General features: G+C 49.2%; 1 protein-coding gene across 2 annotated transcripts in view; it reads right to left on the bottom strand.

Annotated features, from left to right (window-relative positions):
• Window positions 1–25,389, bottom strand: part of LOC106587580 (alpha-ketoglutarate-dependent dioxygenase FTO) — a 164,008-nt gene that overhangs the window by 126,782 nt on the left and 11,837 nt on the right. The window contains exons 2-6 of one of the 2 annotated variants that reach the window (XM_045689310.2): window positions 14,457–14,534; window positions 11,989–13,036; window positions 9,785–9,913; window positions 5,050–5,129; window positions 4,705–4,848 (exon numbers count right to left, since the gene is read on the bottom strand). In XM_045689310.2, the coding sequence (XP_045545266.2) occupies window positions 4,705–4,848; window positions 5,050–5,129; window positions 9,785–9,913; window positions 11,989–13,036; window positions 14,457–14,534 (1,479 nt within the window). The remainder of the gene's footprint in view (window positions 1–4,704; window positions 4,849–5,049; window positions 5,130–9,784; window positions 9,914–11,988; window positions 13,037–14,456; window positions 14,535–25,389) is intronic. The other variant, XM_045689311.2, reaches the window with a different exon arrangement.

Here is a 25,389-nt window from a genome sequence, read left to right as displayed (position 1 = left end):
CTCCTCCTCCTCCTCATCCCCTACTCCCTCGCTCCGCAGGGGAATGTCAGTTTACTCTGCAGAGTGGCTCACCTCTCCTCTCTCCTTCTCCTCCTCCTCCTCCCCTACTCCCTCGCTCCGCAGGGGAATGACAGTTTACTCTGCAGAGCGGCTCACCTCTCCTCACTCCTCCTCACTCCTCTTCCTCCTCCTCCTCCTCCTCCTCCCCTACTCTCTCGCTCTGCAGGGGAATGACAGTTTACTCTGCAGAGCGGCTCACCTCTCCTCACTCCTCCTCACTCCTCTTCCTCCTCCTCCTCCTCCTCCTCATCCCCTACTCCCTCGCTCCGCAGGGGAATGTCAGTTTACTCTGCAGAGTGGCTCACCTCTCCTCTCTCCTCACTCCTCCTCCTCCTCCCCTACTCCCTCGCTCCGCAGGGGAATGACAGTTTACTCTGCAGAGCGGCTCACCTCTCCTCACTCCTCCTCACTCCTCCTCCTCCCCTACTCCCTCGCTCTGCAGGGGAATGACAGTTTACTCTGCAGAGCGGCTCACCTCTCCTCACTCCTCCTCACTCCTCTTCCTCCTCCTCCTCCCCTACTCTCTCGCTCTGCAGGGGAATGACAGTTTACTCTGCAGAGCGGCTCACCTCTCCTCTCTCCTCACTCCTCCTCCTCCTCCTCATCCCCTACTCCCTCGCTCTGCAGGGGAATGACAGTTTACTCTGCAGAGCGGCTCACCTCTCCTCTCTCCTCCTCCTCCTCCTCATCCCCTACTCCCTCGCTCTGCAGGGGAATGACAATTTACTCTGCAGAGCGGCTCACCTCTCCTCTCTCCTCCTCCTCCTCCTCATCCCCTACTCCTTCGCTCTGCAGGGGAATGACAGTTTACTCTGCAGAGCGGCTCACCTCTCCTCCACTGGGAGTGTTTCAGCTCTTTTGAAGTGCTGATTTAATCCTCACAAGGACACGTCACGTAGCCAGGTGTATGGATGTGTGTGTGCGTGTGTTTGTCTGAGAAAGTGTGTGTGTCAGAGATTGCCCCAAATGCCGGTGATGCAAATGCAAGGCGCTCTGAGTTGCCCTCCCCCAAAACATCCTACAAAGCACTGTTCCAGTATCATCCTCCCAACAATACATGCACCATTTCATTTGACATAGACAACTGTAGAACACAAGGTGAGGAGTACAAAAGAGTTGCATATCAAATGTGAAAGTGACTACAAGACCTACTGTTCATCTCCAACTACTAGTCCGTGTATTGTTCTTGTAGGAGGCATTAGGATGTATGGTACAGTGTAACATTAGCTCTATAACACATAAGCACAATACAGAGGAAGAAGATGACAAGAATACAAAGCCATTTCCACTTCACCCTTTGTTCAGTGGCTGGCCTTCTAGGCTATGCAGTGGCACAGGATACAGAGAAACTGTCTGCCATTTTGGATCCAAAGGGGGCTGATCACAGTGGTTTGACATGCAGGGGCTGGGTCACGTACGGGGGGGTAGATGGGCCATAGCACGGTTCAGCACCTTCACAACCACTCCATACAACATACCCTTCAAACAAATGTCAGGCTTTATGCCTCTTCAACCCTCCACTACTCCACTCCCCCCTTGAACAGTACAGCTCACACACACACAACAAAGCAAGAGAGGGGACAAACATAGACTGTCCTTTCTCTACCTCCACCCTCCGCTCCCCCTCTCTCTCTGATTGTCCGTCTGTCCTTTACTGAGGGAACACAGCCTGTGGCTCCGCTTTGAGCCAACATGGACTCCTAGCCCCCGCCGAGCATGGCGATGGCAGCCTCAAAGCCAGGCAACTGTGGCATCTGTGGGATGCCTGGCATTTGGAGCCTGAGCCGCCTGGCTGTGAGTTACTGAGAGGGGAACACTGACTAAATGCCACCTGCCCAGGTAGAGAGATCGAAAGAGAGAGTGGAAGAGAGAGATGGAGAGAGAGATGGAGAGAGTCATCGCTATCGTTAGGCTAGATTTTCTCCTCTGCCTAGCCCGCTCTGGGATCTGGGAGCAGGGAGACTGAGAGGGGCCCCTCCCCTGTGGTGTCTCCTGTCATCTCTCCAGGTGACGGACGTGCTAACTGCACATTAGCACTCCGCTCAGCCTCCCACTCACCATGGCGACCCAGGAGTCAAAGCCAAGTAGTCCCTTTCAGTATTTAATGAAGCAGGGTTTTTCCACACCTCTCGGTGGTCCCCCAGCGGACTTGACCAATCAATTTCCAGCTGTTCCATGCCGCGCGGCCCCCGAGGTAGGAGCTGATGAGAGACGAATCGATATCAACCTGCCTCTTTCTGTTTACTTTCCTGGACCTGCTCCTGCTCCCACATCACATCAACCAGGAGCACTGAGCACTGTCCCCTGTCTCCAGAGGTACAGGACACACTTCACACTCATCACACCTTGGCTACCGTGGACACACACTTACAGAAAAGGACACACACACACATACCTTGAGGAGATACAAACTGTACTCACAGACACAACCTGTCCTTGCTCACCTATAGGCCTATAGACAATAATATGCTCCAAATTACAGATTTCAATTACATTCTTTCTCAACTGAAAATAGGATAAGAAAAAACGGTTCCCTACAGCTAAGTCACAAACTCTCTGACTCCACAAGGAAGAGTGGTGTGGGCTTTTAGCTACTTGACAAACACTGTTACTCACTAGGGAGAGAAAGGCCTGGCCTGGAAAACATACTGTACAGGACAGAGGAAGGTCAGAGGGACTACCTGGCTGATTACCCTTGTACTTTACCTTCCCCCATCTCTAGCAGAACCAGACATGTGGGACTTACTTAGTGTGTCCCACCCTCCAATATTTACTGAGCAGGGACAGGCTTCATTAGTGGGGTCCCAGAGGGCACACTGTCACACACCCACCTGGGAAGTGACACGATGGCTTTAAATGAGACAAGACGTTTGTGTCTGGGATTAGCATTTCAAAGCCAAACACACACACACACACACACACACAGACAGGGCCGCGTGGCGATGGGATGTGATGCGATGCTAGCCCCCTGTTCGTTCCACCGTTACAACACACAGACAGGAAGATTAGAGTAGAGGCCAGGAGGGCCTAGAATCAGCTAGAAAATGGTCTCTCTCTCTGCTATGCCTGGTGCTGTTCTCTACCCATCAACCCTTGCTTCAACTCCCTCCTCTGGCTACTAACATTCTCCCCATCTCCCTGAACACACGTTCCTCAGATGGCCAACGTTCAGCTTCATAACCATCACAACCCTAAACACCCCCCTTCCCCCCTCTATCCCTACCAAAACGACTGTCAAACCCCCTCTAAGCATACACGACACACAGTACATCAGCATCAGCCAGGCAGCCAGCCGGCCGGCCGGTCGATCTCCTGTTTATCACTTTTTAAGGAAATGCCCATAAGGTGTTGGTCAGGTCAGCCTGTCTGACGAGCCTCTGCTTGTTCGCTCTACGGTCGTCCATGTCAACACGACCCATGCAATATGCGCCCGCTAACCGCCAAAACTAGCCGTCATAATAAATAACTCTGCCAACAATACATCATTTAAGTGGGTGTTCTGCCCTCATGGGCAACTCAGAACAAATGGCCCAATCCATCATCGTGGTCCTGGGGACGCCAGGTAGAGTAGAGCGGGGCCAGGCCCCCGAGAGAGAGCTCTCTCCCCTCCTCTCCCAGCCTTTTATAAATAGCCTCCTGTTTTCCTAAATAAACGGTGTGCGCCCCCCAGCCAGGCCTACACTGGGTAATCCTGTGGTGCTGCGCTGTGAGCAGGTGTTTGCTCTCTCTGCGATGGAGACCAGGTGTTGGCTAGGCCTCTCCCTCTCTCTCTTTCTATACCCCTCTCTATACCTCTCTCTCTCTCTCTCTCTCTCGCTCTCTCATATTGTCTGAATAATTAATACTGGCTACAACCTTTAAACAACCTCACGCCAAGCTCATCTGTCATGGCGTCCCGTGTGGTTCCTGACTCGGCCCGCTGCTGTGGTTACCTGGGAGTAGTGAGGATAACACATACAGAGGGGAGCGGAGGGGAGAGGTGAAGTGCTATTTTAACCATTAGCCCCTGGCAGTCAAGGGCAGGCTGGGCTGCAGAAGGCTGTATTGAGCAAGCTGCCACTGTAGAGCGTGAACGGCCCCCATAGGGTCTTAGGGCCCCGGAGCCAGATTCACTGATTGTTCTGTGTGAAAGAGGCCATGATCTCGATCCTTAGACAAACAAGAGCAACCGGGACTTATGAAATATTTCTCCCATAACATAAATACCCACGGTAGCTATGAATGATGTCAACTTAAATGTTGACAACCTCTTTATTTTCCTATGGAAGGGCCTTAACCCTGGTTAACAAGATGTGACTGAAAGTAGAAAGGGAAAGATTATACACAACTACCCTTTCCTTGAATGAGGGTTCCAAAAGGGTTCTTTGGCTGTCTCCATAGGATAACCCTTTTTGGTTCCAGGTAGAACTCTTTTGGGTTCCATGTAGAACCCTCTGTGTAAACAGAACTCAAAAGGGTTCTTCCTGGAACCAAAAGGGTTCTACCTGGAACTAAAAAGGGTTCTTCAAGGGTTCTCCTATGGGGACAGCCAAATAACCCTTTTAGGTTCTAGATAGCACATTGTTTTCTAAGAGTGTAGGTAGGACAAAGTTAGGCCTATCGTAGAACCCCAAAAGTTAGTCACACACAGTCACACACACCCACCTCGTTGTGTATCTCCTCGTAGCCTTGCAGGGTAGCTGGCAGCAGGGAGAGCAGGCTGTGGGTCCCTGTTTCTGGGTCTGTGCTCAGGTTAGACAGGGCCTCCCGGCAGCGAGACTGGATGTAGTCCAGGGTCCCGGTGGAACACTGTGAGGACAGGCAGTCAAAAAAGGTTGGGAGATAATGCATGTATTCTGGGAGCATAAAGGCCTCTTGGAATTCTAGAATAGAAGGTAGAATCTGTTAAAGAAAGGTCATGGAATATATGGTATCCTATAAAATAAACCAATCATTATTAGAATCAGGCCAGGGCCTCCAAGCCCCCAGTGTACCCCAGGCCCCCCTCACCTCCGCCACTCTGTGTGTAGAGCTGAAGCGGGCTGAGTCTCCAGCCAGAACACAGTGCTGATGGGTCCTGTTCAGGTCATCTGGGGACAGAGGAGGACAATCCGCAGTCACCACACAACCAACACCAGTCAACTATCCCAAATATTAAGAGGCAATGATGTTCACAACAATTTACTATGAATATAGGCCTACACATCAATGATGTTCACAACAATTTACTATGAATGTAGGCCTACACATCAATAATGTTCACAACAATTTACTATGAATATAGGCCTACACATCAATAATGTTCACATCAATTTACTATGAATATAGGCCTACACATCAATAATGTTCACATCAATTTACTATGAATATAGGCCTACATATCAATAATGTTCACAACAATTTACTATGAATATAGGCCTACACATCAATAATGTTACAACAATTTACTATGAATATAGGCCTACACATCAATAATGTTCACATCAATTTACTATGAATATAGGCCTACACATCAATAATGTTCACATCAATTTACTATGAATATAGGCCTACACATCAATAATGTTCACAACAATTTACTATGAATATAGGCCTACACATCAATAATGTTACAACAATTTACTATGAATATAGGCCTACACATCAATAATGTTCACATCAATTTACTATGAATATAGGCCTACACATCAATAATGTTCACATCAATTTACTATGAATATAGGTCTACACATCAATAATGTTCACATCAATTTACTATGAATATAGGCCTACACATCAATAATGTTACAACAATTTACTATGAATATAGGCCTACACATCAATAATGTTACAACAATTTACTATGAATATAGGTCTACACATCAATAATGTTACAACAATTTACTATGAATATAGGCCTACACATCAATAATGTTCACAACAATTTACTATGAATATAGGCCTACACATCAATAATGTTCACAACAATTTACTATGAATATAGGCCTACACAAATGCCAAATGTTTTCATTGTGTTTTAACCTTTGTTAGGACACGAGAAACCACACCACACTTGTCCACTAGTGGAATGAAGATGGAAAATACAATTGAAATGTCTGTTTAATAACGTTTGTCTCTTTGTTATGATGTGCCTGAGTTATCACCTTGTCGGACCATTTCTCCCCACTCAAACAGAACGTTTCCTGCTAACCTAACAATGTTATCGCTAATCCTATCAAACGTCAACACCTTCTATTATATAAGAGCACAGATGCCAGAGTCTGGTTATCACCAGAGTCTACGTGAAAAATCTGTCGAAAAATCCTCCACAATCCTAATTGTGCCTGTAAGTCGCTCACCACCACTGTTGTTAAACTGGCTTCTTAGGTATGTGTGTGATGGCCCAGTTCCAGCTTTAGCCACAAGTTGCAACACCTCTCATTAACTGGTTTATCCCGTTTCGGGGGTGTTTTCATTTTTTTCTCTCCAGAAATGCTAATATTCCTGCTAATGATCTACTTATTTTCACAAACATGTTAAGTGTTGGCCATTAGATTGTTAACAGTGCAACAGTACATCCTCTCAAGCGTACCACCGTTCACTGAAAAGTGACCTGTTTAAAGGTGTCAGTGGTTCAGGACAGGTTAGAGCATGGGTGTATTCATTAGGGAACACCATTATGTCGGTGGAAACTATGTTGAATAATAATAAACTACATTTATCAATCTGACTCCATTATTATGTGAATAAATGCAACAGGCCCTGTGCGTCTCTGGAGGATATAGCAAGATGGTGAACAATTGCATCACCAACTCAGTATGACTATAATGAACATGTGTCTATCTTGCAGCCTTATGCAGTTATTAAGAGGCTAGATACAAATAGCTAATCCTGGACACCAATGTTCTAGCATTCATTTATTGATGCACCATAAAGAAACATTCGCTGCTCCACACCAACTAAATAGACTGCCAGGTCCTCTATCTACCAATCTCTGTCCAGCAGCAGGATCAGTGAAATGTGAGCATTATTCTACTTCATTGAACAAACACTGTCAGATCTCATTCAATCCGTCATGATGGAGGTCTCATATCAACAAACGCTGTCAGATCTCATTCAATCCGTCATGATGGAGGTCTCATATCAACAAACATTTATCCAATAAACAAAGATCCTGATCCGATCCCAACTGCTGTTTCTAGTGTATCAGTCCCGTCAGTCCACGAGCTTGTTTGTGTGTTTAGATGTCGCCCAGCTCTGTTATTATTTGCTCCACAACAAATCCTTAATTTAGCCATTACAGAGCTGTCACTCACAGCACATGTGCATATTTACACCCCGCCTTGAGCAGTGTGGCTGGCTAATGCCTTTGATTTGAAAGTCAAACAGTGAAGTGCTTTAGGAAGATAGATATTATTATGAGGTAGTGAGGGAAAAAAACTGAAAAAGAGCATGACAAACAAAACAAGTTCCCCCACTGTTCTGTGTTATCCTCTGATGAGATTGTGAAGGTCTCTGGGGGGAATGACTCCCGTCTTTAAAACAGTTTATATCCAATAATAAATGATCTCCATCAATCTGGTCCTCCACAGTCTGATGGCACTGGGGGGACAAACTCGATTTCTGTAATAAATATTTATCTTTCTTTCTCTACCCCCTCATCTGTTGCCACTTGTCCCCTTCTTTTTTCCAGGAAGCAGCAGGCTTTTAAATATATTGGGTCAACTCTTTCTCAGGTCCCTCGTGAGTTGGGAGCTGGAAATCTTATTACCCAACAGGCTCGGTGTCAGACTTGCATTGTTCTTTTTTAACCACTAAAATTCCATTTGGGTGGAAATAATGGCTGATTAAATTTGCACACACATATTACACACACAGACACACACAACATTAACAGTTCAGAGGTTGAGTCACTGACTAACGGTGCTAAAAAGGAATGATGGTGTCCGTGATGGTACACGGGCCCGTTCCTTATCAAAACACCACAAAGCCAGGCGCAACGGTCTAGAGGCGTCACTACAGACCCAGGTTCCATCCCGGGCTGCGTCGCAGCCGGCAGCGACCGGGAGACCCATGAGGCGGTGCACAATTGGCCCAGCCTAGGGGATGGTTTGGCCGTCTGGGATGTCCCATTGCTCTCTAGCGACTCCTTGTGTCGGGCCGGGCGCACGCATGCTGACTTCGGTCGCCAGCTTTCCTCCAACACATTGGTCCGGCTGGTTTCTGGGTTAAGCGAGCAGTGTGTCAAGAAGCAGTGCGGCTTGGCGGGGTCCTGTTTCGGAGGACGCATGGCTCTCAACCTTCGCCTCTCCGAGTCCGTACGGGAGTTGCAGCGATGGTGGGAGGGGACAAGACTGTAACTACCAATTGGATATCACGAAATTGGGGAGAAAAAGGGGCTAACCTCAAATCAGCTGATCACACAAGGCGTCAACAGAAGAGCAACTGCCAAAAGAGCGCGGCCCAAATAGGGTCTGCCTATAGCATATTATATTTTAAACATTTGCATGTAGTCTATCTAGGTCTTTAATGTCCTCGTTTTAAAATAACAATCCTGCATATTTTTCTTAATTTTCTACGACAACATTTAAAAAATAATAAAACCTAAAAAAAACACCAGAAAGCCACTAGTCAACAGGCATCACAAAGCTAGCTTTTATTTCTGTCCCTTGTTGAGGCATGCTATAACCTCCAATGAAACACTGAGTGGACTAGTTTCTTGAATGTAGTCTTGGTTGATTACAGTAGTTAGCGACTGTACTGTGCACCTGATCCAGGTGTGTAGGAGTGAGACAGACTGACTGTGTGAGCTGCTACAGTATCATAGTGATCCTGTAGGGATCTTCCAAACTGGAACATAAATCCCCATTGATCCAGTTCAGTCAGGTCCAATTACAATGGTGTTTCTAGAGCAACCCATCACTCTGTTATCATGCCTGGACTGAAAGTGACAAATCTCATCCTGTCTGGGTTATGTCCCGTGAGGTTACTCCAACTCATTGTTTCTACCCAAATCAACCTGGTTGGAGGTAGAATATGAGGTAGAACATGTTCTCGCCTGTGTCTTTGTGTCTGTTCGTATGTGTCCAAAAAAACTATGCAGCCATATTTCACCAACGATCCCAGACAAATATACACAATGATGTCTTGGAGGTCCTAACCCATACACAGTGTGGGACATGGCGTCCTGCTGTGATGGGGAAGCTAGTGGTAGGCAATAATAGCCGTGTAGCCTTGTCCTGTATTGTAGAAGCTAAGAGCAGCCCGACCCAGCAGGCGGAGATGAAAGGGGAAGGCATCTGCTGTAGCCATCAGCATTAAGGTCTGATTTACACCCTCATGGCCCGCTGCCTGTCCTCTCCACTCCATAGAGACACCACCAGCATCGCTGCCACAGCACCGGGTCACAGGACTTCACAAAATAACATTTGGTTTTCTTAACCTCTCTAATGCATGCAATTACATGGAACTTTAGGGTTACAGATACACAAGCAGGCCAGAGTCCGAGCTACATGCGGAACAGAACAGGGCGTCTGGTCGGGTTGGGTTCAGACTAACACAATGATGAGAGAGCGAGAAATAGAGAGAGATAAAAAAGAGAGAGAGAAAAAAAGGGAGAAAAGAGAGAGAAAGAGAGAGTCTAGAGAGCATCCTGCTTCTATGGGTCAGTAGGGACACAGTAAACCAAACACACTAGAACATCAAGTGTAAATCTCACACAGACTAGAGATGTCATGTAGAAGGAGTGGTGTGCATGCTCTAGTACCTCTCAGGTAGTAGGAGTCTCCGGACTGCAGTGGGAGGGTCAGTCCAGGGGTGTGGATGTCCCAGGCCACCTTTAGACCAATCCTCCAGCAGCCCTTCTCCGCAGGACCCTCCTCCGAGCTCACACCTGCTAAACACAAACAATCCCACCACTTAGGTCAGTCAGATCAGAACCAAATATACAATAGGAGACAGGGCATATTGTTACATTATATCTCAGTACAACTTGTGTCTTTATCACAGTTTCTGTACAAGAGGACAGCCTTTTTAATGAAAGTATTTGATGTTAGGTAGCTAGTGTGTGTAGGGACAGCAGACAGACAGGGTAGTGGGGACTATTCTCCTCCCATAGCCAGTCTCTGAGCCTCTCCCCCAGCCTCTCCCTGTCTGTCCTCCATCCGAGGCACGGTGAGAAAACGAGATCTACCCAGCCCCTGTTAGGTCCACACCCTTCAGCATAAATCAATACTAACGTCTTCCTGGACCTCTCTCAGCCCCACGGCAAATCAGGCCTTTTCCTTTGCTCAGCAGAGGATAAATAGTAACTTAATTTCCAGCCAATGCTTTCTGAGAGAGCTGTTAATGACACTGCTCCTAAAGGACCCAGGATGGGAATGGTGTTGGAGCTGGAGTAAAGAGCATTGTGGTCTTTCCAGCCGGAAAACACTCCGCCGCCAAGCCAGATACCTCCGGATCAGAGCAGCTGGGTGACCCTAAATAAAACCATTCTGAAACACCAGAGACAGAGCCTTGGGAAAAAGAGACAAATACTAGACTTCTCCCAGACCTGACATGAAAAGTAAGCGTGTCAAAGAAAGACAGGTGTCGTGCAAATAAACATGCTTAGATGGTTACTGGTTACTGTACGTACCAGACTGTGGGATGCAAAACAGCTCAATTATTGAGTTGAGAAAGAGAGAGTGGCTTGTCTGCGGCGCAGCCGAGAACAATGTAAAAAACATGGGCCCCCTCGTAAAAAAACAACATTCCGCATGGTAACAATTCCATCTCTGTGGTTCTGGGAGAATTCAGAACGATCTGGCCCAAAGTGAACATAGCATTTCTTGAGTAATGCACAGCGGGGTTAGCGAGCAGTGCTGCTAAGCTTTTGTCAGGTTTGCCTGTGAAGTCTGGTGCTATGGGGTCAGTTTGGCCTACAAAGGAAAGGCACAGCTGCAGATAGAACAGTCTACCTAGACTACAGCCCCGGCCGGTCGGTCCTGTGCTGTTTGAAGCCAGCGTTCCCAGGGGTCAAGGGTCAGATGGGTCAGAACAAATCATCTCCACAGACTTTTACTCTACAGCAGGTGGTTCTGTTTAGCCAATCCCTCTGAAATGATGTCGGCCCGCTGCAAAGGCGGCTGAGATATGGGTTGTGCACTGTATTGTCATGTGAAAAGGGGAATGTGCACCTTGGTAGTAAAACAGAATAAATATTTGATTTTAAATTATGATCATGTTCGATCAATCAGAGTTTTGTTAGACGATCACTGATTCAATAGCAATGAACTCAATCAAAAATGATACACTCATATCAGCCCTATAAAATCAGGCCGAGACCCACTATGATAGAACATCTAGGCTAAACACTGCCTCAATACTGCTGTACAGTCTAGAACCAGCAATCAAAGCAGACACTCATTATTCCATATCAGATAATTACACATTGATCATTTCTGGAGGAAATGACTTAGATCAGATCGTTGAGCGATAAGGCTGGGCGAGTTGTTGGAGTTTTGTAGTGTGCCGTTCAGCATGTGTTTAGCCCCTGAATGTGTCCCAGAGAGTGTGTTGATGATCCTCCCTCACTCCCTGGCCCTGCTAGCGATAAGGCATCCCAGCCTGTCAGAACAGAACAGAGGCAGCCCGTGATGCCCTGACACTATCAGGCTGATAGATCTGATGGCTGGCTCACTGGAGGCCGTGTCTGAGATAAATGCTGTATAGCTGTTGGAAGTGAGCTGCTGTAGGGCCACATACACAACGTTAGCTGTTAGCTGCATCTGATAGAGATAGTAGCTCAAAATGACATCACAGTGGAGAAGAAAATAGCTACTTCTAAGGGGTTGTAGGTGGAGTGATAAAAATGGGATAACAAGTGAGACTGAAGGGTGTTTTTGAGGAAGTTTGGGTCTAGTTTGACAGGGATCCACCACTACTGACAGTGATATACAACAACTATACTTTATGACCTTTGACCCTCACCTTTGTCGTCGTCATGACAGCTGTAGCTGTAGACAGCCACAGGTGATAGGCTGACCAGGTTCTCATCATGGTGCCAGCCCACAGCCATCTTGCCCATCCCATAATACGGCTCTTCTTTCAGCTGGCTCATTGCTGCTGGGTCCATGTAGTTGAGCAGGGTGACGTTGAACTGGGCCGGGCCAGGACAGGATGTCTTAGCAGGGTTGAGGTTAGAGCATCCCTGGCCACTCTGCTGGTCTTCATCCTCCTCATCTTCAATGTGGTACCCAGAGAGACTGTGTTTTAGCTCAGCCACAGGCTTCTCCTGAGGGCCTAGACCTGTGGTCTCTGTCTCTGTGCTGCCAGCTGGCCTATGCTTCCAGTCTGTGTGTTTTTCCTCACTGTGTTGTTTTGACCCCGTTGGACTACCCAGTTCAGTTTGTTTAGTCTTCATGTCTCCCATCTCGTCGCCGTGTCTTGACTCCCACGCTGCATCCTGTTTGGACGATGGGCCTTCTTCTTCTTCACTGTGTTTTGACTCTATGTCCCAATCGTCACTGTGCTTTGACTCAGTCTCTCCCTCCTCACTCTGCTTGGACTCCGAGTCTCCTCCATCGTCACTGGGTTTGGACTCCTCGCTATCTTTAGACTCCGTGTCTCCTTCTACACTGGGTTTAGACTCTATAGCACCAACGAACTCTTTCCTGCACTGCTTGAAAACATCCCCCTCCTTCCTGTCTCCGACATCAGAGCAGAAGAAGCAGTTGAGCTCCCAGAGTGCTTTGCAGGCGGCACTGAGGTCTGGGTCGCAGCAGGTCCCTCTCTGCTCGTCTGTGTGCCAGGGGATGGTGAAGAGCCGCGTGTCCAGGTAGCGGTAGGTGGTTCCTGGCTGACCCAGCAGCACCCGGGACACGGCGGTGAAGACGTCTCGGTCCCTCACCTTCACCAGGTCCCTCAGGAAACAGCCCCTCTGCCGCAGGGTGAGCAGAGCAGCCTCCACCCGACCATGGAGCTCCTCAGGCAGGGAGCAGGACCGCCGCAGAGCCAGGCCAGAATAGCTAGTCTCCCACTGGAACACAAACAAACACAGATCAATTAGCTGTTGTTCTGCCTGCTATGAGTTAAGTTATCTCTGTCTCCAGAAACAATTGATGGTGAACAAGTACACAGACCAAACAGCCAACATAAATATTGTATAACTAGCCATTGTTCCTTCTAATTCTATGGTTCTGCCTATGAGCTAAGTATCTTTCCAAGTGATGAGTCCTCTGTGTGCAGTGGGATAGACATAAGGATTTGGTATGGACTAGTACCAATGGCAGTGGGATGACAGGTCTGGACTAGTACCAATGGCAGTGGGATGACAGAAGGTCTGGACTAGTACCAATGGCAGTGGGATGACAGAAGGTCTGGACTAGTACCAATGGCAGTGGGATGACAGAAGGTCTGGACTAGTACCAATGGCAGTGGGATGACAGAAGGTCTGGACTAGTACCAACGGCAGTGGGATGACAGAAGGTCTGGACTAGTACCAATGGCAGTGGGATGACAGAAGGTCTGGACTAGTACCAATGGCAATGGGATGACAGAAGGTCTGGACTAGTACCAACGGCAGTGGGATGACAGAAGGTCTGGACTAGTACCAACGGCAGTGGGATGACAGAAGGTCTGGACTAGTACCAATGGCAGTGGGATGACAGAAGGTCTGGACTAGTACCAACGGCAGTGGGATGACAGAAGGTCTGGACTAGTACCAACGGCAGTGGGATGACAGAAGGTCTGGACTAGTACCAATGGCAGTGGGATGACAGAAGGTCTGGACTAGTACCAATGGCAGTGGGATGACAGAAGGTCTGGACTAGTACCAAAGGCAGTGGGTTGACAGAAGGTCTGGACTAGTAGCAATGGCAGTGGGATGACAGAAGGTCTGGACTAGTATCAATGGCAGTGGGATGACAGAAAGTCTGGACTAGTACCAAAGGCAGTGGGTTGACAGAAGGTCTGGACTAGTAGCAATGGCAGTGGGATGACAGAAGGTCTGGACTAGTACCAATGGCAGTGGGATGACAGAAGGTCTGGACTAGTACCAAAGGCAGTGGGTTGACAGAAGGTCTGGACTAGTAGCAATGGCAGTGGGATGACAGAAGGTCTGGACTAGTACCAACGGCAGTGGGATGACAGAAGGTCTGGACTAGTACCAATGGCAGTGGGATGACAGAAGGTCTGGACTAGTACCAAAGGCAGTGGGATGACAGAAGGTCTGGACTAGTACCAATGGCAATGGGATGAAAGAAGGTCTGGACTAGTACCAATGGCAATGGGATGACAGAAGGTCTGGACTAGTACCAATGGCAGTGGGATGACAGAAGGTCTGGACTAGTACCAATGGCAGTGGGATGACAGAAGGTCTGGACTAGTACCAAAGGCAGTGGGATGACAGAAGGTCAACAGTGGTCTGGACTCTGGACCAGCCTGACTGACTGACTCACCAGCTGTTGGAAGCCATGGTCTGAGGGCCCGAGGTAGGGGATGCGCTGGTCTCCAAGCTCGTGCAGCAGCCTGCGCCTCTGGAGAAGAGGAGACCAGACACAGGTCAGTACACAAAGGTCAGCAAAGATGCACACGTCATGATGAATTTACAGGTAATGACATGTACGATAGAAGAGAACAGATTAAATCAGGGTTTTGGGAGTTGACGAATGAATTAGCCTAATTAGCCTCTGCTAAATGACTTAAATGTAATGTAAATGTAATTAGCCTACATTTAAACTGAGACTGTGAAGCATCAGCGTCCCATTTAATTCAACCTCCCCAGATGATATCCAATGACCATCCCATAGTCCCCTAGCTTCATTGTCGTCTCACATTTTTATGATTTCTGGGTTCTGCAGTGGGGTTCCTCACAACCTTATAAAGAATGCCCTGCTGCGTTCTGCGTACTGGCTCCCTCCTATAAAGACCCAACCTGGTGGAAGGATCAAAGCCCTTTCATTGGCTCACATTCCATTCCGACCTGTAAATCCAATGGCAACCAGCGTAAAACTGCGATACCCAAATAAATTTCACAAGTGCCGAACCCTCCCCTCACCTCCTCCCCTCACCTCCCTCCATCCATCTCTGCCGTCTGCGTCCCTCCGTCCTTTATTCTCTCCCCACAGCCCCACAGGTGCACACACCCCACACCCCACACCCGTCAGCCACGGGCTGGCTGAGAGCCGGCGGGCGAGAGTGCCATGTCAGTGACCCGCTCCTGCCTTTAAACCTTTAAATGTGCTGTGGACACCGGTGTGAACGCTTCGCCTCGCCCCTTGCCGCACAGCTTCCCCGCATCAGCAGTGAGCAAGCTGAGTGAAGGCTGTGAGGTTTAAGGACAGCAGGCCTCGTATATATTCCCAGACATTTACTACATGGGTTTCACATTTCTGCCGGCCTAATAATGCCAGAGACCTCATGCGGGACGCGGGGGAATGCGAGAGTCCCGACCGCCAAAATATGTCCTGACTTTTAGAGTGAAATAAAATGTCCTGTTAAGAACATTAAAGTGTATGCTTAAAAAGGTTGTGTCCTGAATGACTCAAAAGAGGGCTGGATCAAAAAGAGGACAAACAGAAAAAGTATGTGCATGAATAGAGAGAGGAAAAGGTGAAATCTCAGTATGGGAGACGGAGAACCTATTAGCTCTATGGTGTGAGTAGATTTCCCTTCAGGGGGCTACAGCTTATCTGCAGGCTAAAGAACACCAACATCAACACCAACACCACCAAACACCAACACCACCACCATCAACTACAACACCACCAAACACCAACAACACCACCATCAACAACAACACCACCACCAAATCATCCCCACCAAACACCAACACCAACACCATCATCACCACCAACAACTACACCACCATCAACTACAACACCACCAAACACCAACAACACCACCAACGACACCCCCACCATCAACTACAACACCACCAAACACCAACAACACCACCCCCACCAACTACAACACCACCAACGACACCCCCACCATCAACTACAACACCAAACACCAACAACACTCCCACCACCAACTACAACACCACCAAACACCAACAACACCACCATCAACAACAACACCACCACCAAATCATCCCCACCAAACACCAACACCAACACCATCATCACCACCAACAACTACACCACCATCAACTACAACACCACCAAACACCAACAACACCACCAACGACACCCCCACCATCAACTACAACACCACCAAACACCAACAACACCACCCCCACCAACTACAACACCACCAACGACACCCCCACCATCAACTACAACACCAAACACCAACAACACTCCCACCACCAACTACAACACCACCAAACACCAACAATTACAACACCACCAAACACCAACAACACCACCATCAACTACAACACCACCAAACACCAACAATTACAACACCACCAAACACCAACAACAACACCATCAACGGTGTAGATCAACTACAACACCATCAAACACTAACAACACCAACAACTACACCAACAACACCACCACCACCAACAACCCCACCAAACACCAACAACACCACCACCAACAACACCAAACACCAACAACTACAACACCACCAAACACCAACAACAACACCATCAACTACAATACCACCAAACACCAACAATTACAACACCACCAAACACCAACAATTACAACACCACCAAACACCAACAACACCACCATCAACTACAACACCACCAAACACCAACAATTACAACACCACCAAACACCAACAACAACACCATCAACGGTGTAGATCAACTACAACACCATCAAACACTAACAACACCAACAACTACACCAACACCACCACCACCACCAACAACACCACCAAACACCAACAACACCACCACCAACAACACCAAACACCAACAACTACAACACCACCAAACACCAACAACAACACCATCAACTACAATACCACCAAACACCCCACCATCAACTACAACACCACCAAACACCAACAACTACAACACCAAACACCAACAACACCACCACCAACTACAACACCACCAAAGACCAACAACACCACCACACACCAACAACACCACCACCAACTACACCACCAACACCACCATCAACATCACCACCACCAACAACACCACCAACATTAACTACAACACCACCAAACACCACCAACTACACCACCAACACCACCATCAACAACACCACCACCACCAACAACACCACCAACATTAACTACAACACCACCAAACACCAACAACTACACCAACAACACCACCACCACCACCAACTACAACACCACCAAACACCAACAACACCACCACCAACTACACCAACAACACCACCACCAACAACACCACCAACATTAACTACAACACCACCAAACACCAACAACTACACCAACAACACCACCACCACCACCAACTACAACACCACCACCACCAAACGCCCCACCACCACCAAACACCAATAACACCACCACCAGCAGCAACACCAACTACAACACCACCAACACCCCCACCATCAACTACAACACCAAACACCAACAACACCACCACCTACACCACCACCACCACCAACTACACCAAAACCACCAAACACCAACAACACCAACAACACCACCATCAACAACACTAACAACAATAACACTAACACAAACAACAACACAAACAGGATGCACATGGGCTTCCAGACAGCCCGGCACTCTAAGTTATTCTATTTAGAGTGGAACAAACAAAAGGAGAGGAAAACTGGTCCACAGACAGAGTGAATCTACAACACAAAACAACATACACTATTCATGGCCAGTCTGTGTTCAAAGGGCCAGGAAGAAGAGCAGAGGAGGAAAACTGACAAACTGACACACATTCATTGGTGTCAAATTCCTGCAGAACCTTCAGGATATTAAACCTGTGTGTGTGTCCAGTGTGGGGGTGTTTCTGTGTGATGTGTGAGCATGAGTAAGGGGGCAGTGTAGGGTGTTTCCTGTGTGTGTAACCAGTGTGTGTTGTTGCTGTATGTATGTGTGTACAAGGCTGGTTGGTAGGCCGTTGCCAACTTGACCTTAGAGCACATTGCCCTGTGCATGCAGGCACACACACACACACACACACACACACACACACACACACACACACACACACACACACACAACTAGGCTGGATAGCACACTGCCTCAGCTCCAATCGCACACAACCGGGCTGTCACGCACATGTCGAATACATCAAGCCACTCAGAAATTCCACAGGAAAAAAAGACAACCCCAGCCCTCTGTAGCAGATGGGCTCTCATTTCCTCCTCTCTTCTCTTGTCTCTCCTCTGCTCTCATCTCCTCCCATCTCCCTGTATATCAGAGCAGTCTCTCTGTCAGTTAGAGATGCTGCTTTTCCACCCAGCATAAGAAACCAGATTACCAATCCCATAAAAACAATGACATGGATGATTTGCTGTAACCATGCCAGTCGTCTGTTCTGAGTGATATATCTGATGCTGCTCTTAATCTCTCTCTGTTGACGGGATTAAAATCCCCTTGGCCAGACTGTTTATCACATAAATAGGGGGTCTGTTCTCTCAGATCTGGACATGAGAAGGAAATCAAACAGCTGGTATTTTTTATTTTTTACACTTAAAATGAGTAGATTAATGTCCAGTGCTTAGATCATTATGGCTCAAAATAACTAAGAAAATAACGTGTCGACATCAGAATTGCTGGTGGTGGTGGAGTAGAGCGTGTTTCCTCTGAGAGGGTGGTTTGTCTGAGGACTACCCCCATGGGTCCAGCATAACCCTGAGGAACCCTGGGTCCCAAAGGACTGGTTTTGACTCGGGTTGCTATGCTGTAACAATCAGAACCAAAGTTAGGGTGGAGGTGGAACCAGACCTCCAGCCAGGAGACGGCGTTCTACTGAGAGCCCTGGGGAGTTTAAACTTTAACAGACAAAAATCCCTCAACCAACCCCAGCCCCCTCTCATCCCCACGATGACGCATTGAGAGTTAGCTGCCTAATAGAGCGCTTTGTTTAGGAAGCAAACAATTGGTACTTGTGTGACACCGATTTCAGAAAATGGTCTCCTCCTGCAAAAGTGACGGTGAATCAGTTTCCTGAAGAACATCAGCCTCAAACAGGGAGACAGGCGAAGACATCAAATGCGCTTCCGCCCCGTTTTCATTTGGCACCCGTTCGCAGAATGTGAGGAGTGGGTGTGGGGCGGCCAGTGGCAAGGAGGATGGCAGGAAGGCCAGGGAGTGCCCACTTCGGACCGGGGGAGGCGAGGGTTGAAGAGAGAGACCAAACGGACAAGGTTCACACCTGAGTCAACAAGCCTGCTGTGAGCAGTAAGGAGCGGGTAGCCGTCGGACCGCCACCCCCCCCGCCCCCTGGACCTCCACCCCCCCAGGCCCTCCACGCTCCAGCCCCCTGGACCTCCACCCCCCCAGGCCCTCCACGCCTCAGCCCCCTGGACCTCCTCCCCCCAGCCCCATGGACCTCCACCCCCCCCAGGCCCTCCACGCCCCAGCCCCCTGGACCTCCACCCCCCCAGGCCCTCCACGCCTCAGCCCCCTGGACCTCCTCCCCCCAGCCCCATCGGACCGCCACCCCCCCCGCCCCCTGGACCTCCACCCCCCCAGGCCCTCCACGCCCCAGCCCCCTGGACCTCCACCCCCCCAGGCCCTCCACGCCTCAGCCCCCTGGACCTCCTCCCCCCAGCCCCATGGACCTCCACCCCCCCCAGGCCCTCCACGCCCCAGCCCCCTGGACCTCCACTCCCCCAGGCCCTCCACGCCTCAGCCCCCTGGACCTCCTCCCCCCAGCCCCATCGGACCGCCACCCCCCCCGCCCCCTGGACCTCCACCCCCCCCAGGCCCTCCACGCCCCAGCCCCCTGGACCTCCACCCCCCCAGATCCTCCACGCCCCAGCCCCCTGGACCTCCACGCCCCAGATCCTCCACGCCCCTGCCCCCTGGACCTCCTCCCCCCAGATCCTCCACGCCCCAGCCCCCTGGACCTCCACGCCCCAGCCCCCTGGACCTCCACGCCCCAGCCCCCTGGACCTCCTCCCCCCAGATCCTCCACGCCCCAGCCCCCTGGACCTCCACGCCCCAGCCCCCTGGACCTCCACGCCCCAGCCCCCTGGACCTCCACGCCCCAGCCCCCTGGACCTCCACGCCCCAGCCCCCTGGACCTCCACGCCCCAGCCCCACGGACCTCCACACCCCAGGTCCTCCACGCCCCAGCCCCATGGACCTCCATCCCCCAGGCACCTTCACTCCCTCCACCTCGGTGACAAACAGCACGTAGCTACCTCATACACAGGGCATGTCTCTGACTGCTTCGAACCACAGTGAGATCACACATCACCTAGGTGCCATCACACACACTTCCTTGCACACTGACACTGTCCCTCCCCCCCCCCCCCCAGGCTACATGGTTATTTTAACTGACATTTAGGCCCCGGGACATAATAAGCACTATCCATTCAAAGAAAAGCAAAACTTTAACTGCCTTTTGACATTTTGTTTCCGACAAATCGAGGCATAATGCATTCTCAGAATCCCACACACTGGTCAGCGGTCACTGTAATGGTTATGGAGGTGGATGGGAGGTAAGTGATAAGTGACTGAACAGTGTAATGAATGGTTAACTGATTGGAACATCTGTAGAGTGACCTGAGAACCAGGCCACACAGGGCAGTAATAATGTGTAACCCCACACCCACACACTGGACCAGGAGGTGGGGATGCATATTCATCTGTCTGGTTGGAGAACTAGCTGGTTACATTCTGATCAGGTGGTCACTGCTCATGTAGTAAATAGGTGTCAAATATAGTTTTTCTATTGAATATGTCAAAAAGTATTGCAATAGTGCACAGCTAGAATATGATGAGCCTCGATGCTCCTCCTGCCCAAGAAGAAAAGCTGATCACCAACATGTATCTTCATCTGTGTCCTCCCTCAGCAGCTCAACTCCGTAGTCTCCATCTCACACACACACACACACACACACACACACACACACACACACACAACTATAGACAATCATACTGGTTGATGTTCAGAAAAGTATACACACCCACACACAATGACAAGTACTTTATGGAAGACAGTCAAAGTAGTTTAAACAGCCATTCAATTAGCCCTCTGTTCTCTCTCACAGTGTTAAACCCAATCCGTGACGCAGCCATGGGCAGGTGTAACCCTGTCAGGCGTTAGGAGAAAGCAAAAGAGAGAAAGAAAGAGAGAAAGATGAATCACCCCAAAGTATTTACACATACACTGGGGTAAGCCTAGACACTGACATCTTGGCACATACAAGGCCTGTCCATTCAAGTGCTTTTCAATGTCCACGTGTCAACATCTATTTCACACTCATCTACACCTAGAAGAAGAAAAAGATGTTTCCATGACCTTTACCCAACGTGTCAATCTGGAGAGGAGAGAGAGTGAGAGAGGGAGAGAGAGAGAGAGGAGACCAGAGCAGATATTTAAGAGGTCTGCCCTACCTTACATAAGCAGAAAAGTAAAGGGTGTTAGCCACTTTGACTTTAATTGTTATTTTGTGGGCAGGCCATAACACTTCCATTAGGATTATGTCGATAGAGAAAGCTTTTTAGTTTTCACCTACAAATGACAACATGGTTTCATGAGGTCAGCTGTTTTCCAGGCAGAATGGACCATTTTAACACTGACACACATTCCCTAGGTATTCAGACACAGGCCAGTTTGTTGGGAGAGAGGTGATGGAACGAGGGACGGAGGGAGGGGAAGGAGAGCATTGATTGAAAGACTGTGATTAGCAGTTTTCAGCAGGGTGCGCTGGGGCCATCAAGTTGTTCTGACAGCCTTGTCGCGTCCTGATGTGGAGTCAAGGAGAAGTCAGTTCTCTCTCTCTCTCTCTCTCTCTCTCTCTCTCTCTCTCTCTCTCTCTCTCTCTCTCTCTCTCTCTCTCTCTCTCTCTCTCTCTCTCTCTCTCTCTCTCTCTCTCTCTCTCTCTCTCTCTCTCTCTCTCTCTCTCTCTCTCATCTCTCTCTCTCTCTCTCTCTCTCTCTCTCTCTCTCTCTCTCTCTCTCTCTCTCTCTCTCTCTCTCTCTCTCTCTCTCTCTCTCTCTCTCTCTCTCTCTCTCTCTCTCTCTCTCTCTCTCTCTCTCTCTCTCTCTCTCTCTCTCTCTCTCTCTCTCTCTCTCTCTCTCTCTCTCTCTCTCTCGCCACACTTCTCTGCCCCGCCACAAAATCAATATGGCTCTGCAAAGTGCAGGCGGCCCGGGGGAGACTGAGGGCTAGAAGCGGGGCCAAGGCGTCCTCCAGGCCTGTCCCACGGGCAGTGTCAAGGACAGACCCAAGCCGGGCTGGGATGGCTGAGGCTGCATGCCCCCCTCTGCCCCCTCCCCTGTGTCCGCTGACGCGCCCATCACTCGGCCTGGAGGACAGGATCGATAAGCAGGTGGAGCGTTAAATACTCTGCCCCAGAGGGTGTCCCGCTGCTGGGGCCCAGCCGGCCAGTACTCAGCCTCCTGCTCCCTCCTCCTGGAGGACGGTCTGTCTGTCTGGTCACACCTGAACTGGATGTTTTGTTCTCAGACTGAGAGACAGAGACTGAAGATCTCTGACAATAAACAGTTCAATAACAGTTAGAGAAACATCTCTGCTGTGGAAGGTAGCAGCATGGCCCACTGGTCACACAATGTAGCTCCTTAACAGGACACAGGTCAACAGAAGTCAGCCACGGGGCCTGGGCCTGCTCAGGGAATTGGTCAGTAAGATACCTAAACACTGTCTCCTCCAGTTAAGACAATACAATGTGTTCATATCTTTATTATGGACAATATCTAAACCATAATAGAGCAAATATCAATAGACTACTTGTTCTAGCTCACTGTCAATAATTGTCCTAATTCTGATAGAGTGAGAGAAACAGATGGGTGATGTTGAGAGGATTTCAGTCATTCCGAGTGTCTGTGTGTGTGAGTGACTGATCACAGTGGAAGTGGCTTGTGTTGCTAATCCAGAAACCAGTGTACGACAGAGTAAAGAGCCAGCTCTGTGTTCCATCCACAGTGTTAACAGCACAAGCTGATCAACCCCTTCAGATGGCAGCTAGTCCCCTTCCCTGTCCTTAAGGATCTAGTCTAGATGATCTGCTGCCTGTCTGCAGCTTCACTGGGGATTAAGATGATTTACAATCCAGATGGAGACTAGGGCTAAATCAGGGTAAAACAGGGCTGATTGTGACATCTGAAATGGCATCGTATTAGCTAGAATCCATTTAGTGAAAAACAAGCATGTTTCCTTTCTATTTCCTTTACTAACCACTATGTACTGGAACAGTATGTTACTAATATCTGAGACTAAAGGGACAGACAAGAACACTTCTTAGTAAGTGATTCAGTGTTGTTACTGAATCCCTACAACAACAGAACAAATGTAACCTATTTGTCTCAACTTAACGATTAAGACTCAGATTGCTATTGAATTACCGGACAGATATTATTTCGGAAAATGTACATGGTTTTTGACTGTCTTCCTGGAGTCCACCACAAGATTAATAGTCTATAATGGCATTAGACAGATCCTAAAATATATGGCAGCAGAAGGCATTTTAGTTTTCTTCTCAAGCCATCCCATCCATTCCTATTCACTGTTTACTTATTTTCCTTCCTTCACTCATTGTGAACCAAGGATAATATTCAACCAGGAATTGAACGTCTTAATCCTCTTTACACTCTTCCTAGTAGCCTGGATGGTGACAGATTAACAGACCGGACGTTTCCAAACCCTGGGGGGACAGCCTGCTGCATGCATGGCTTTAAGTGGACTGGAGGGTTAATATGAAGCCAGTAGAAAAGAAAGCAGTGGTGGTACTGAATATTACTGATGAGCTCCAGGTGAATGGTTGGTACTGATGAGCTCCAGGTGAATGGTTGGTGCTGCCAGGAGAATGGTTGGTGCTGATGAGCTCCAGGTGAGTGGTTGGTACTGATGAGCTCCAGGTGAATGGTTGGTGCGGATGAGCTCCAGCTCCAGGTGAATGGTTGATACTGATGAGCTCCAGGTGAATTGTTGGTACTGATGAGCTCCAGGTGAGTGGTTGGTTCTGATGAGCTCCAGGTGAATGGTTGGTGCTGCCAGGTGAATGGTTGGTGCTGATGAGCTCCAGGTGAGTGGTTGGTACTGATGAGCTCCAGGTGAATGGTTGGTACTGATGAGCTCCAGCTCCAGGTGAATGGTTGATACTGATGAGCTCCAGGTGAATGGTTGGTACTGATGAGCTCCAGGTGAGTGGTTGGTTCTGATGAGCTCCAGGTGAGTGGTTGATACTGATGAGCTCCAGGTGAGTGGTTGGTACTGATGAGCTCCAGGTGAACGGTTGGTACTGATGAGCTCCAGGTGAGCGGTTGATACTGATGAGCTCCAGCTGAATGGTTGGTTCTGATGAACTCCAGGTGAATGGTTGGTACTGATGAGCTCCAGGTGAATGGTTGGTACTGATGAGCTCCAGGTGAATGGTTGGTTCTGATGAGCTCCAGGTGAGTGGTTGATACTGATGAGCTCCAGGTGAATGGTTGGTTCTGATGAGCTCCAGGTGAGTGGTTGATACTGATGAGCTCCAGGTGAATGGTTGGTGCTGATGAGCTCCAGGTGAGTGGTTGGTTCTGATGAGCTCCAGGTGAGTGGTTGGTTCTGATGAGCTCCAGGTGAGTGGTTGGTTCTGATGAGCTCCAGGTGAATGGTTGGTTCTGATGAGCTCCAGGCGAATGGTTGGTGCTGATGAGCTTCGGGGGCATGGTTGGTGCTGATGAGCTTCGGGGGCATGGTTGGTGCTGATGAGCTCCAGGTGAATGGTAGGTTCTGATGAGCTCCAGGCGAATGGTTGGTGCTGATGAGCTCCGGGGGCATGGTTGGTGCTGATGAGCTTCGGGGGCATGGTTGGTGCTGATGAGCTTCGGGGGCATGGTTGGTGCTGATGAGCTCCGGGGGCATGGTTGGTGCTGATGAGCTCCGGGGGCATGGTTGGTGCTGATGAGCTCCGGGGGCATGGTTGGTGCTGATGAGCTCCGGGGGCATGGTTGGTGCTGATGAGCTCCAGGGGAATGGTTGGTGCTGATGAGCTCCAGGGGAATGGTTGGTACTGATGAGCTCCTTCGGAATGGTTGGTACTGATGAGCTCCGGGGGCATGGTTGGTGCTGATGAGCTCGTGACAGTGTGGGTAAGACCCAACTCATTTAGCCTAGCCTGAGACAGAAAGTAAAATGGGACTCGGTCACGTACTAGAAGATGTTGGCTGTTCCCAACTTCCCCCCCACCTCCACCCACACTGGTCTGAGGGAAGAGGGAGATATCACCGTGGTTACTGTTCGCACTCCTGCTAATTATTAGAGCCAATCAGAGAGGTTAACAGGGCGGAGCCTGAGGAGATCATGTTCTG

This window comes from Salmo salar, chromosome 11, assembly GCF_965601325.2.
Source record: "Salmo salar chromosome 11, fSalSal1, whole genome shotgun sequence".
In the NCBI taxonomy this organism is placed as follows: Eukaryota; Metazoa; Chordata; class Actinopteri; order Salmoniformes; family Salmonidae; genus Salmo; species Salmo salar.
The sequence above is the reverse complement of the archived record's forward strand: the minus strand, read 5'-3'. Positions and strand labels throughout refer to the sequence as shown.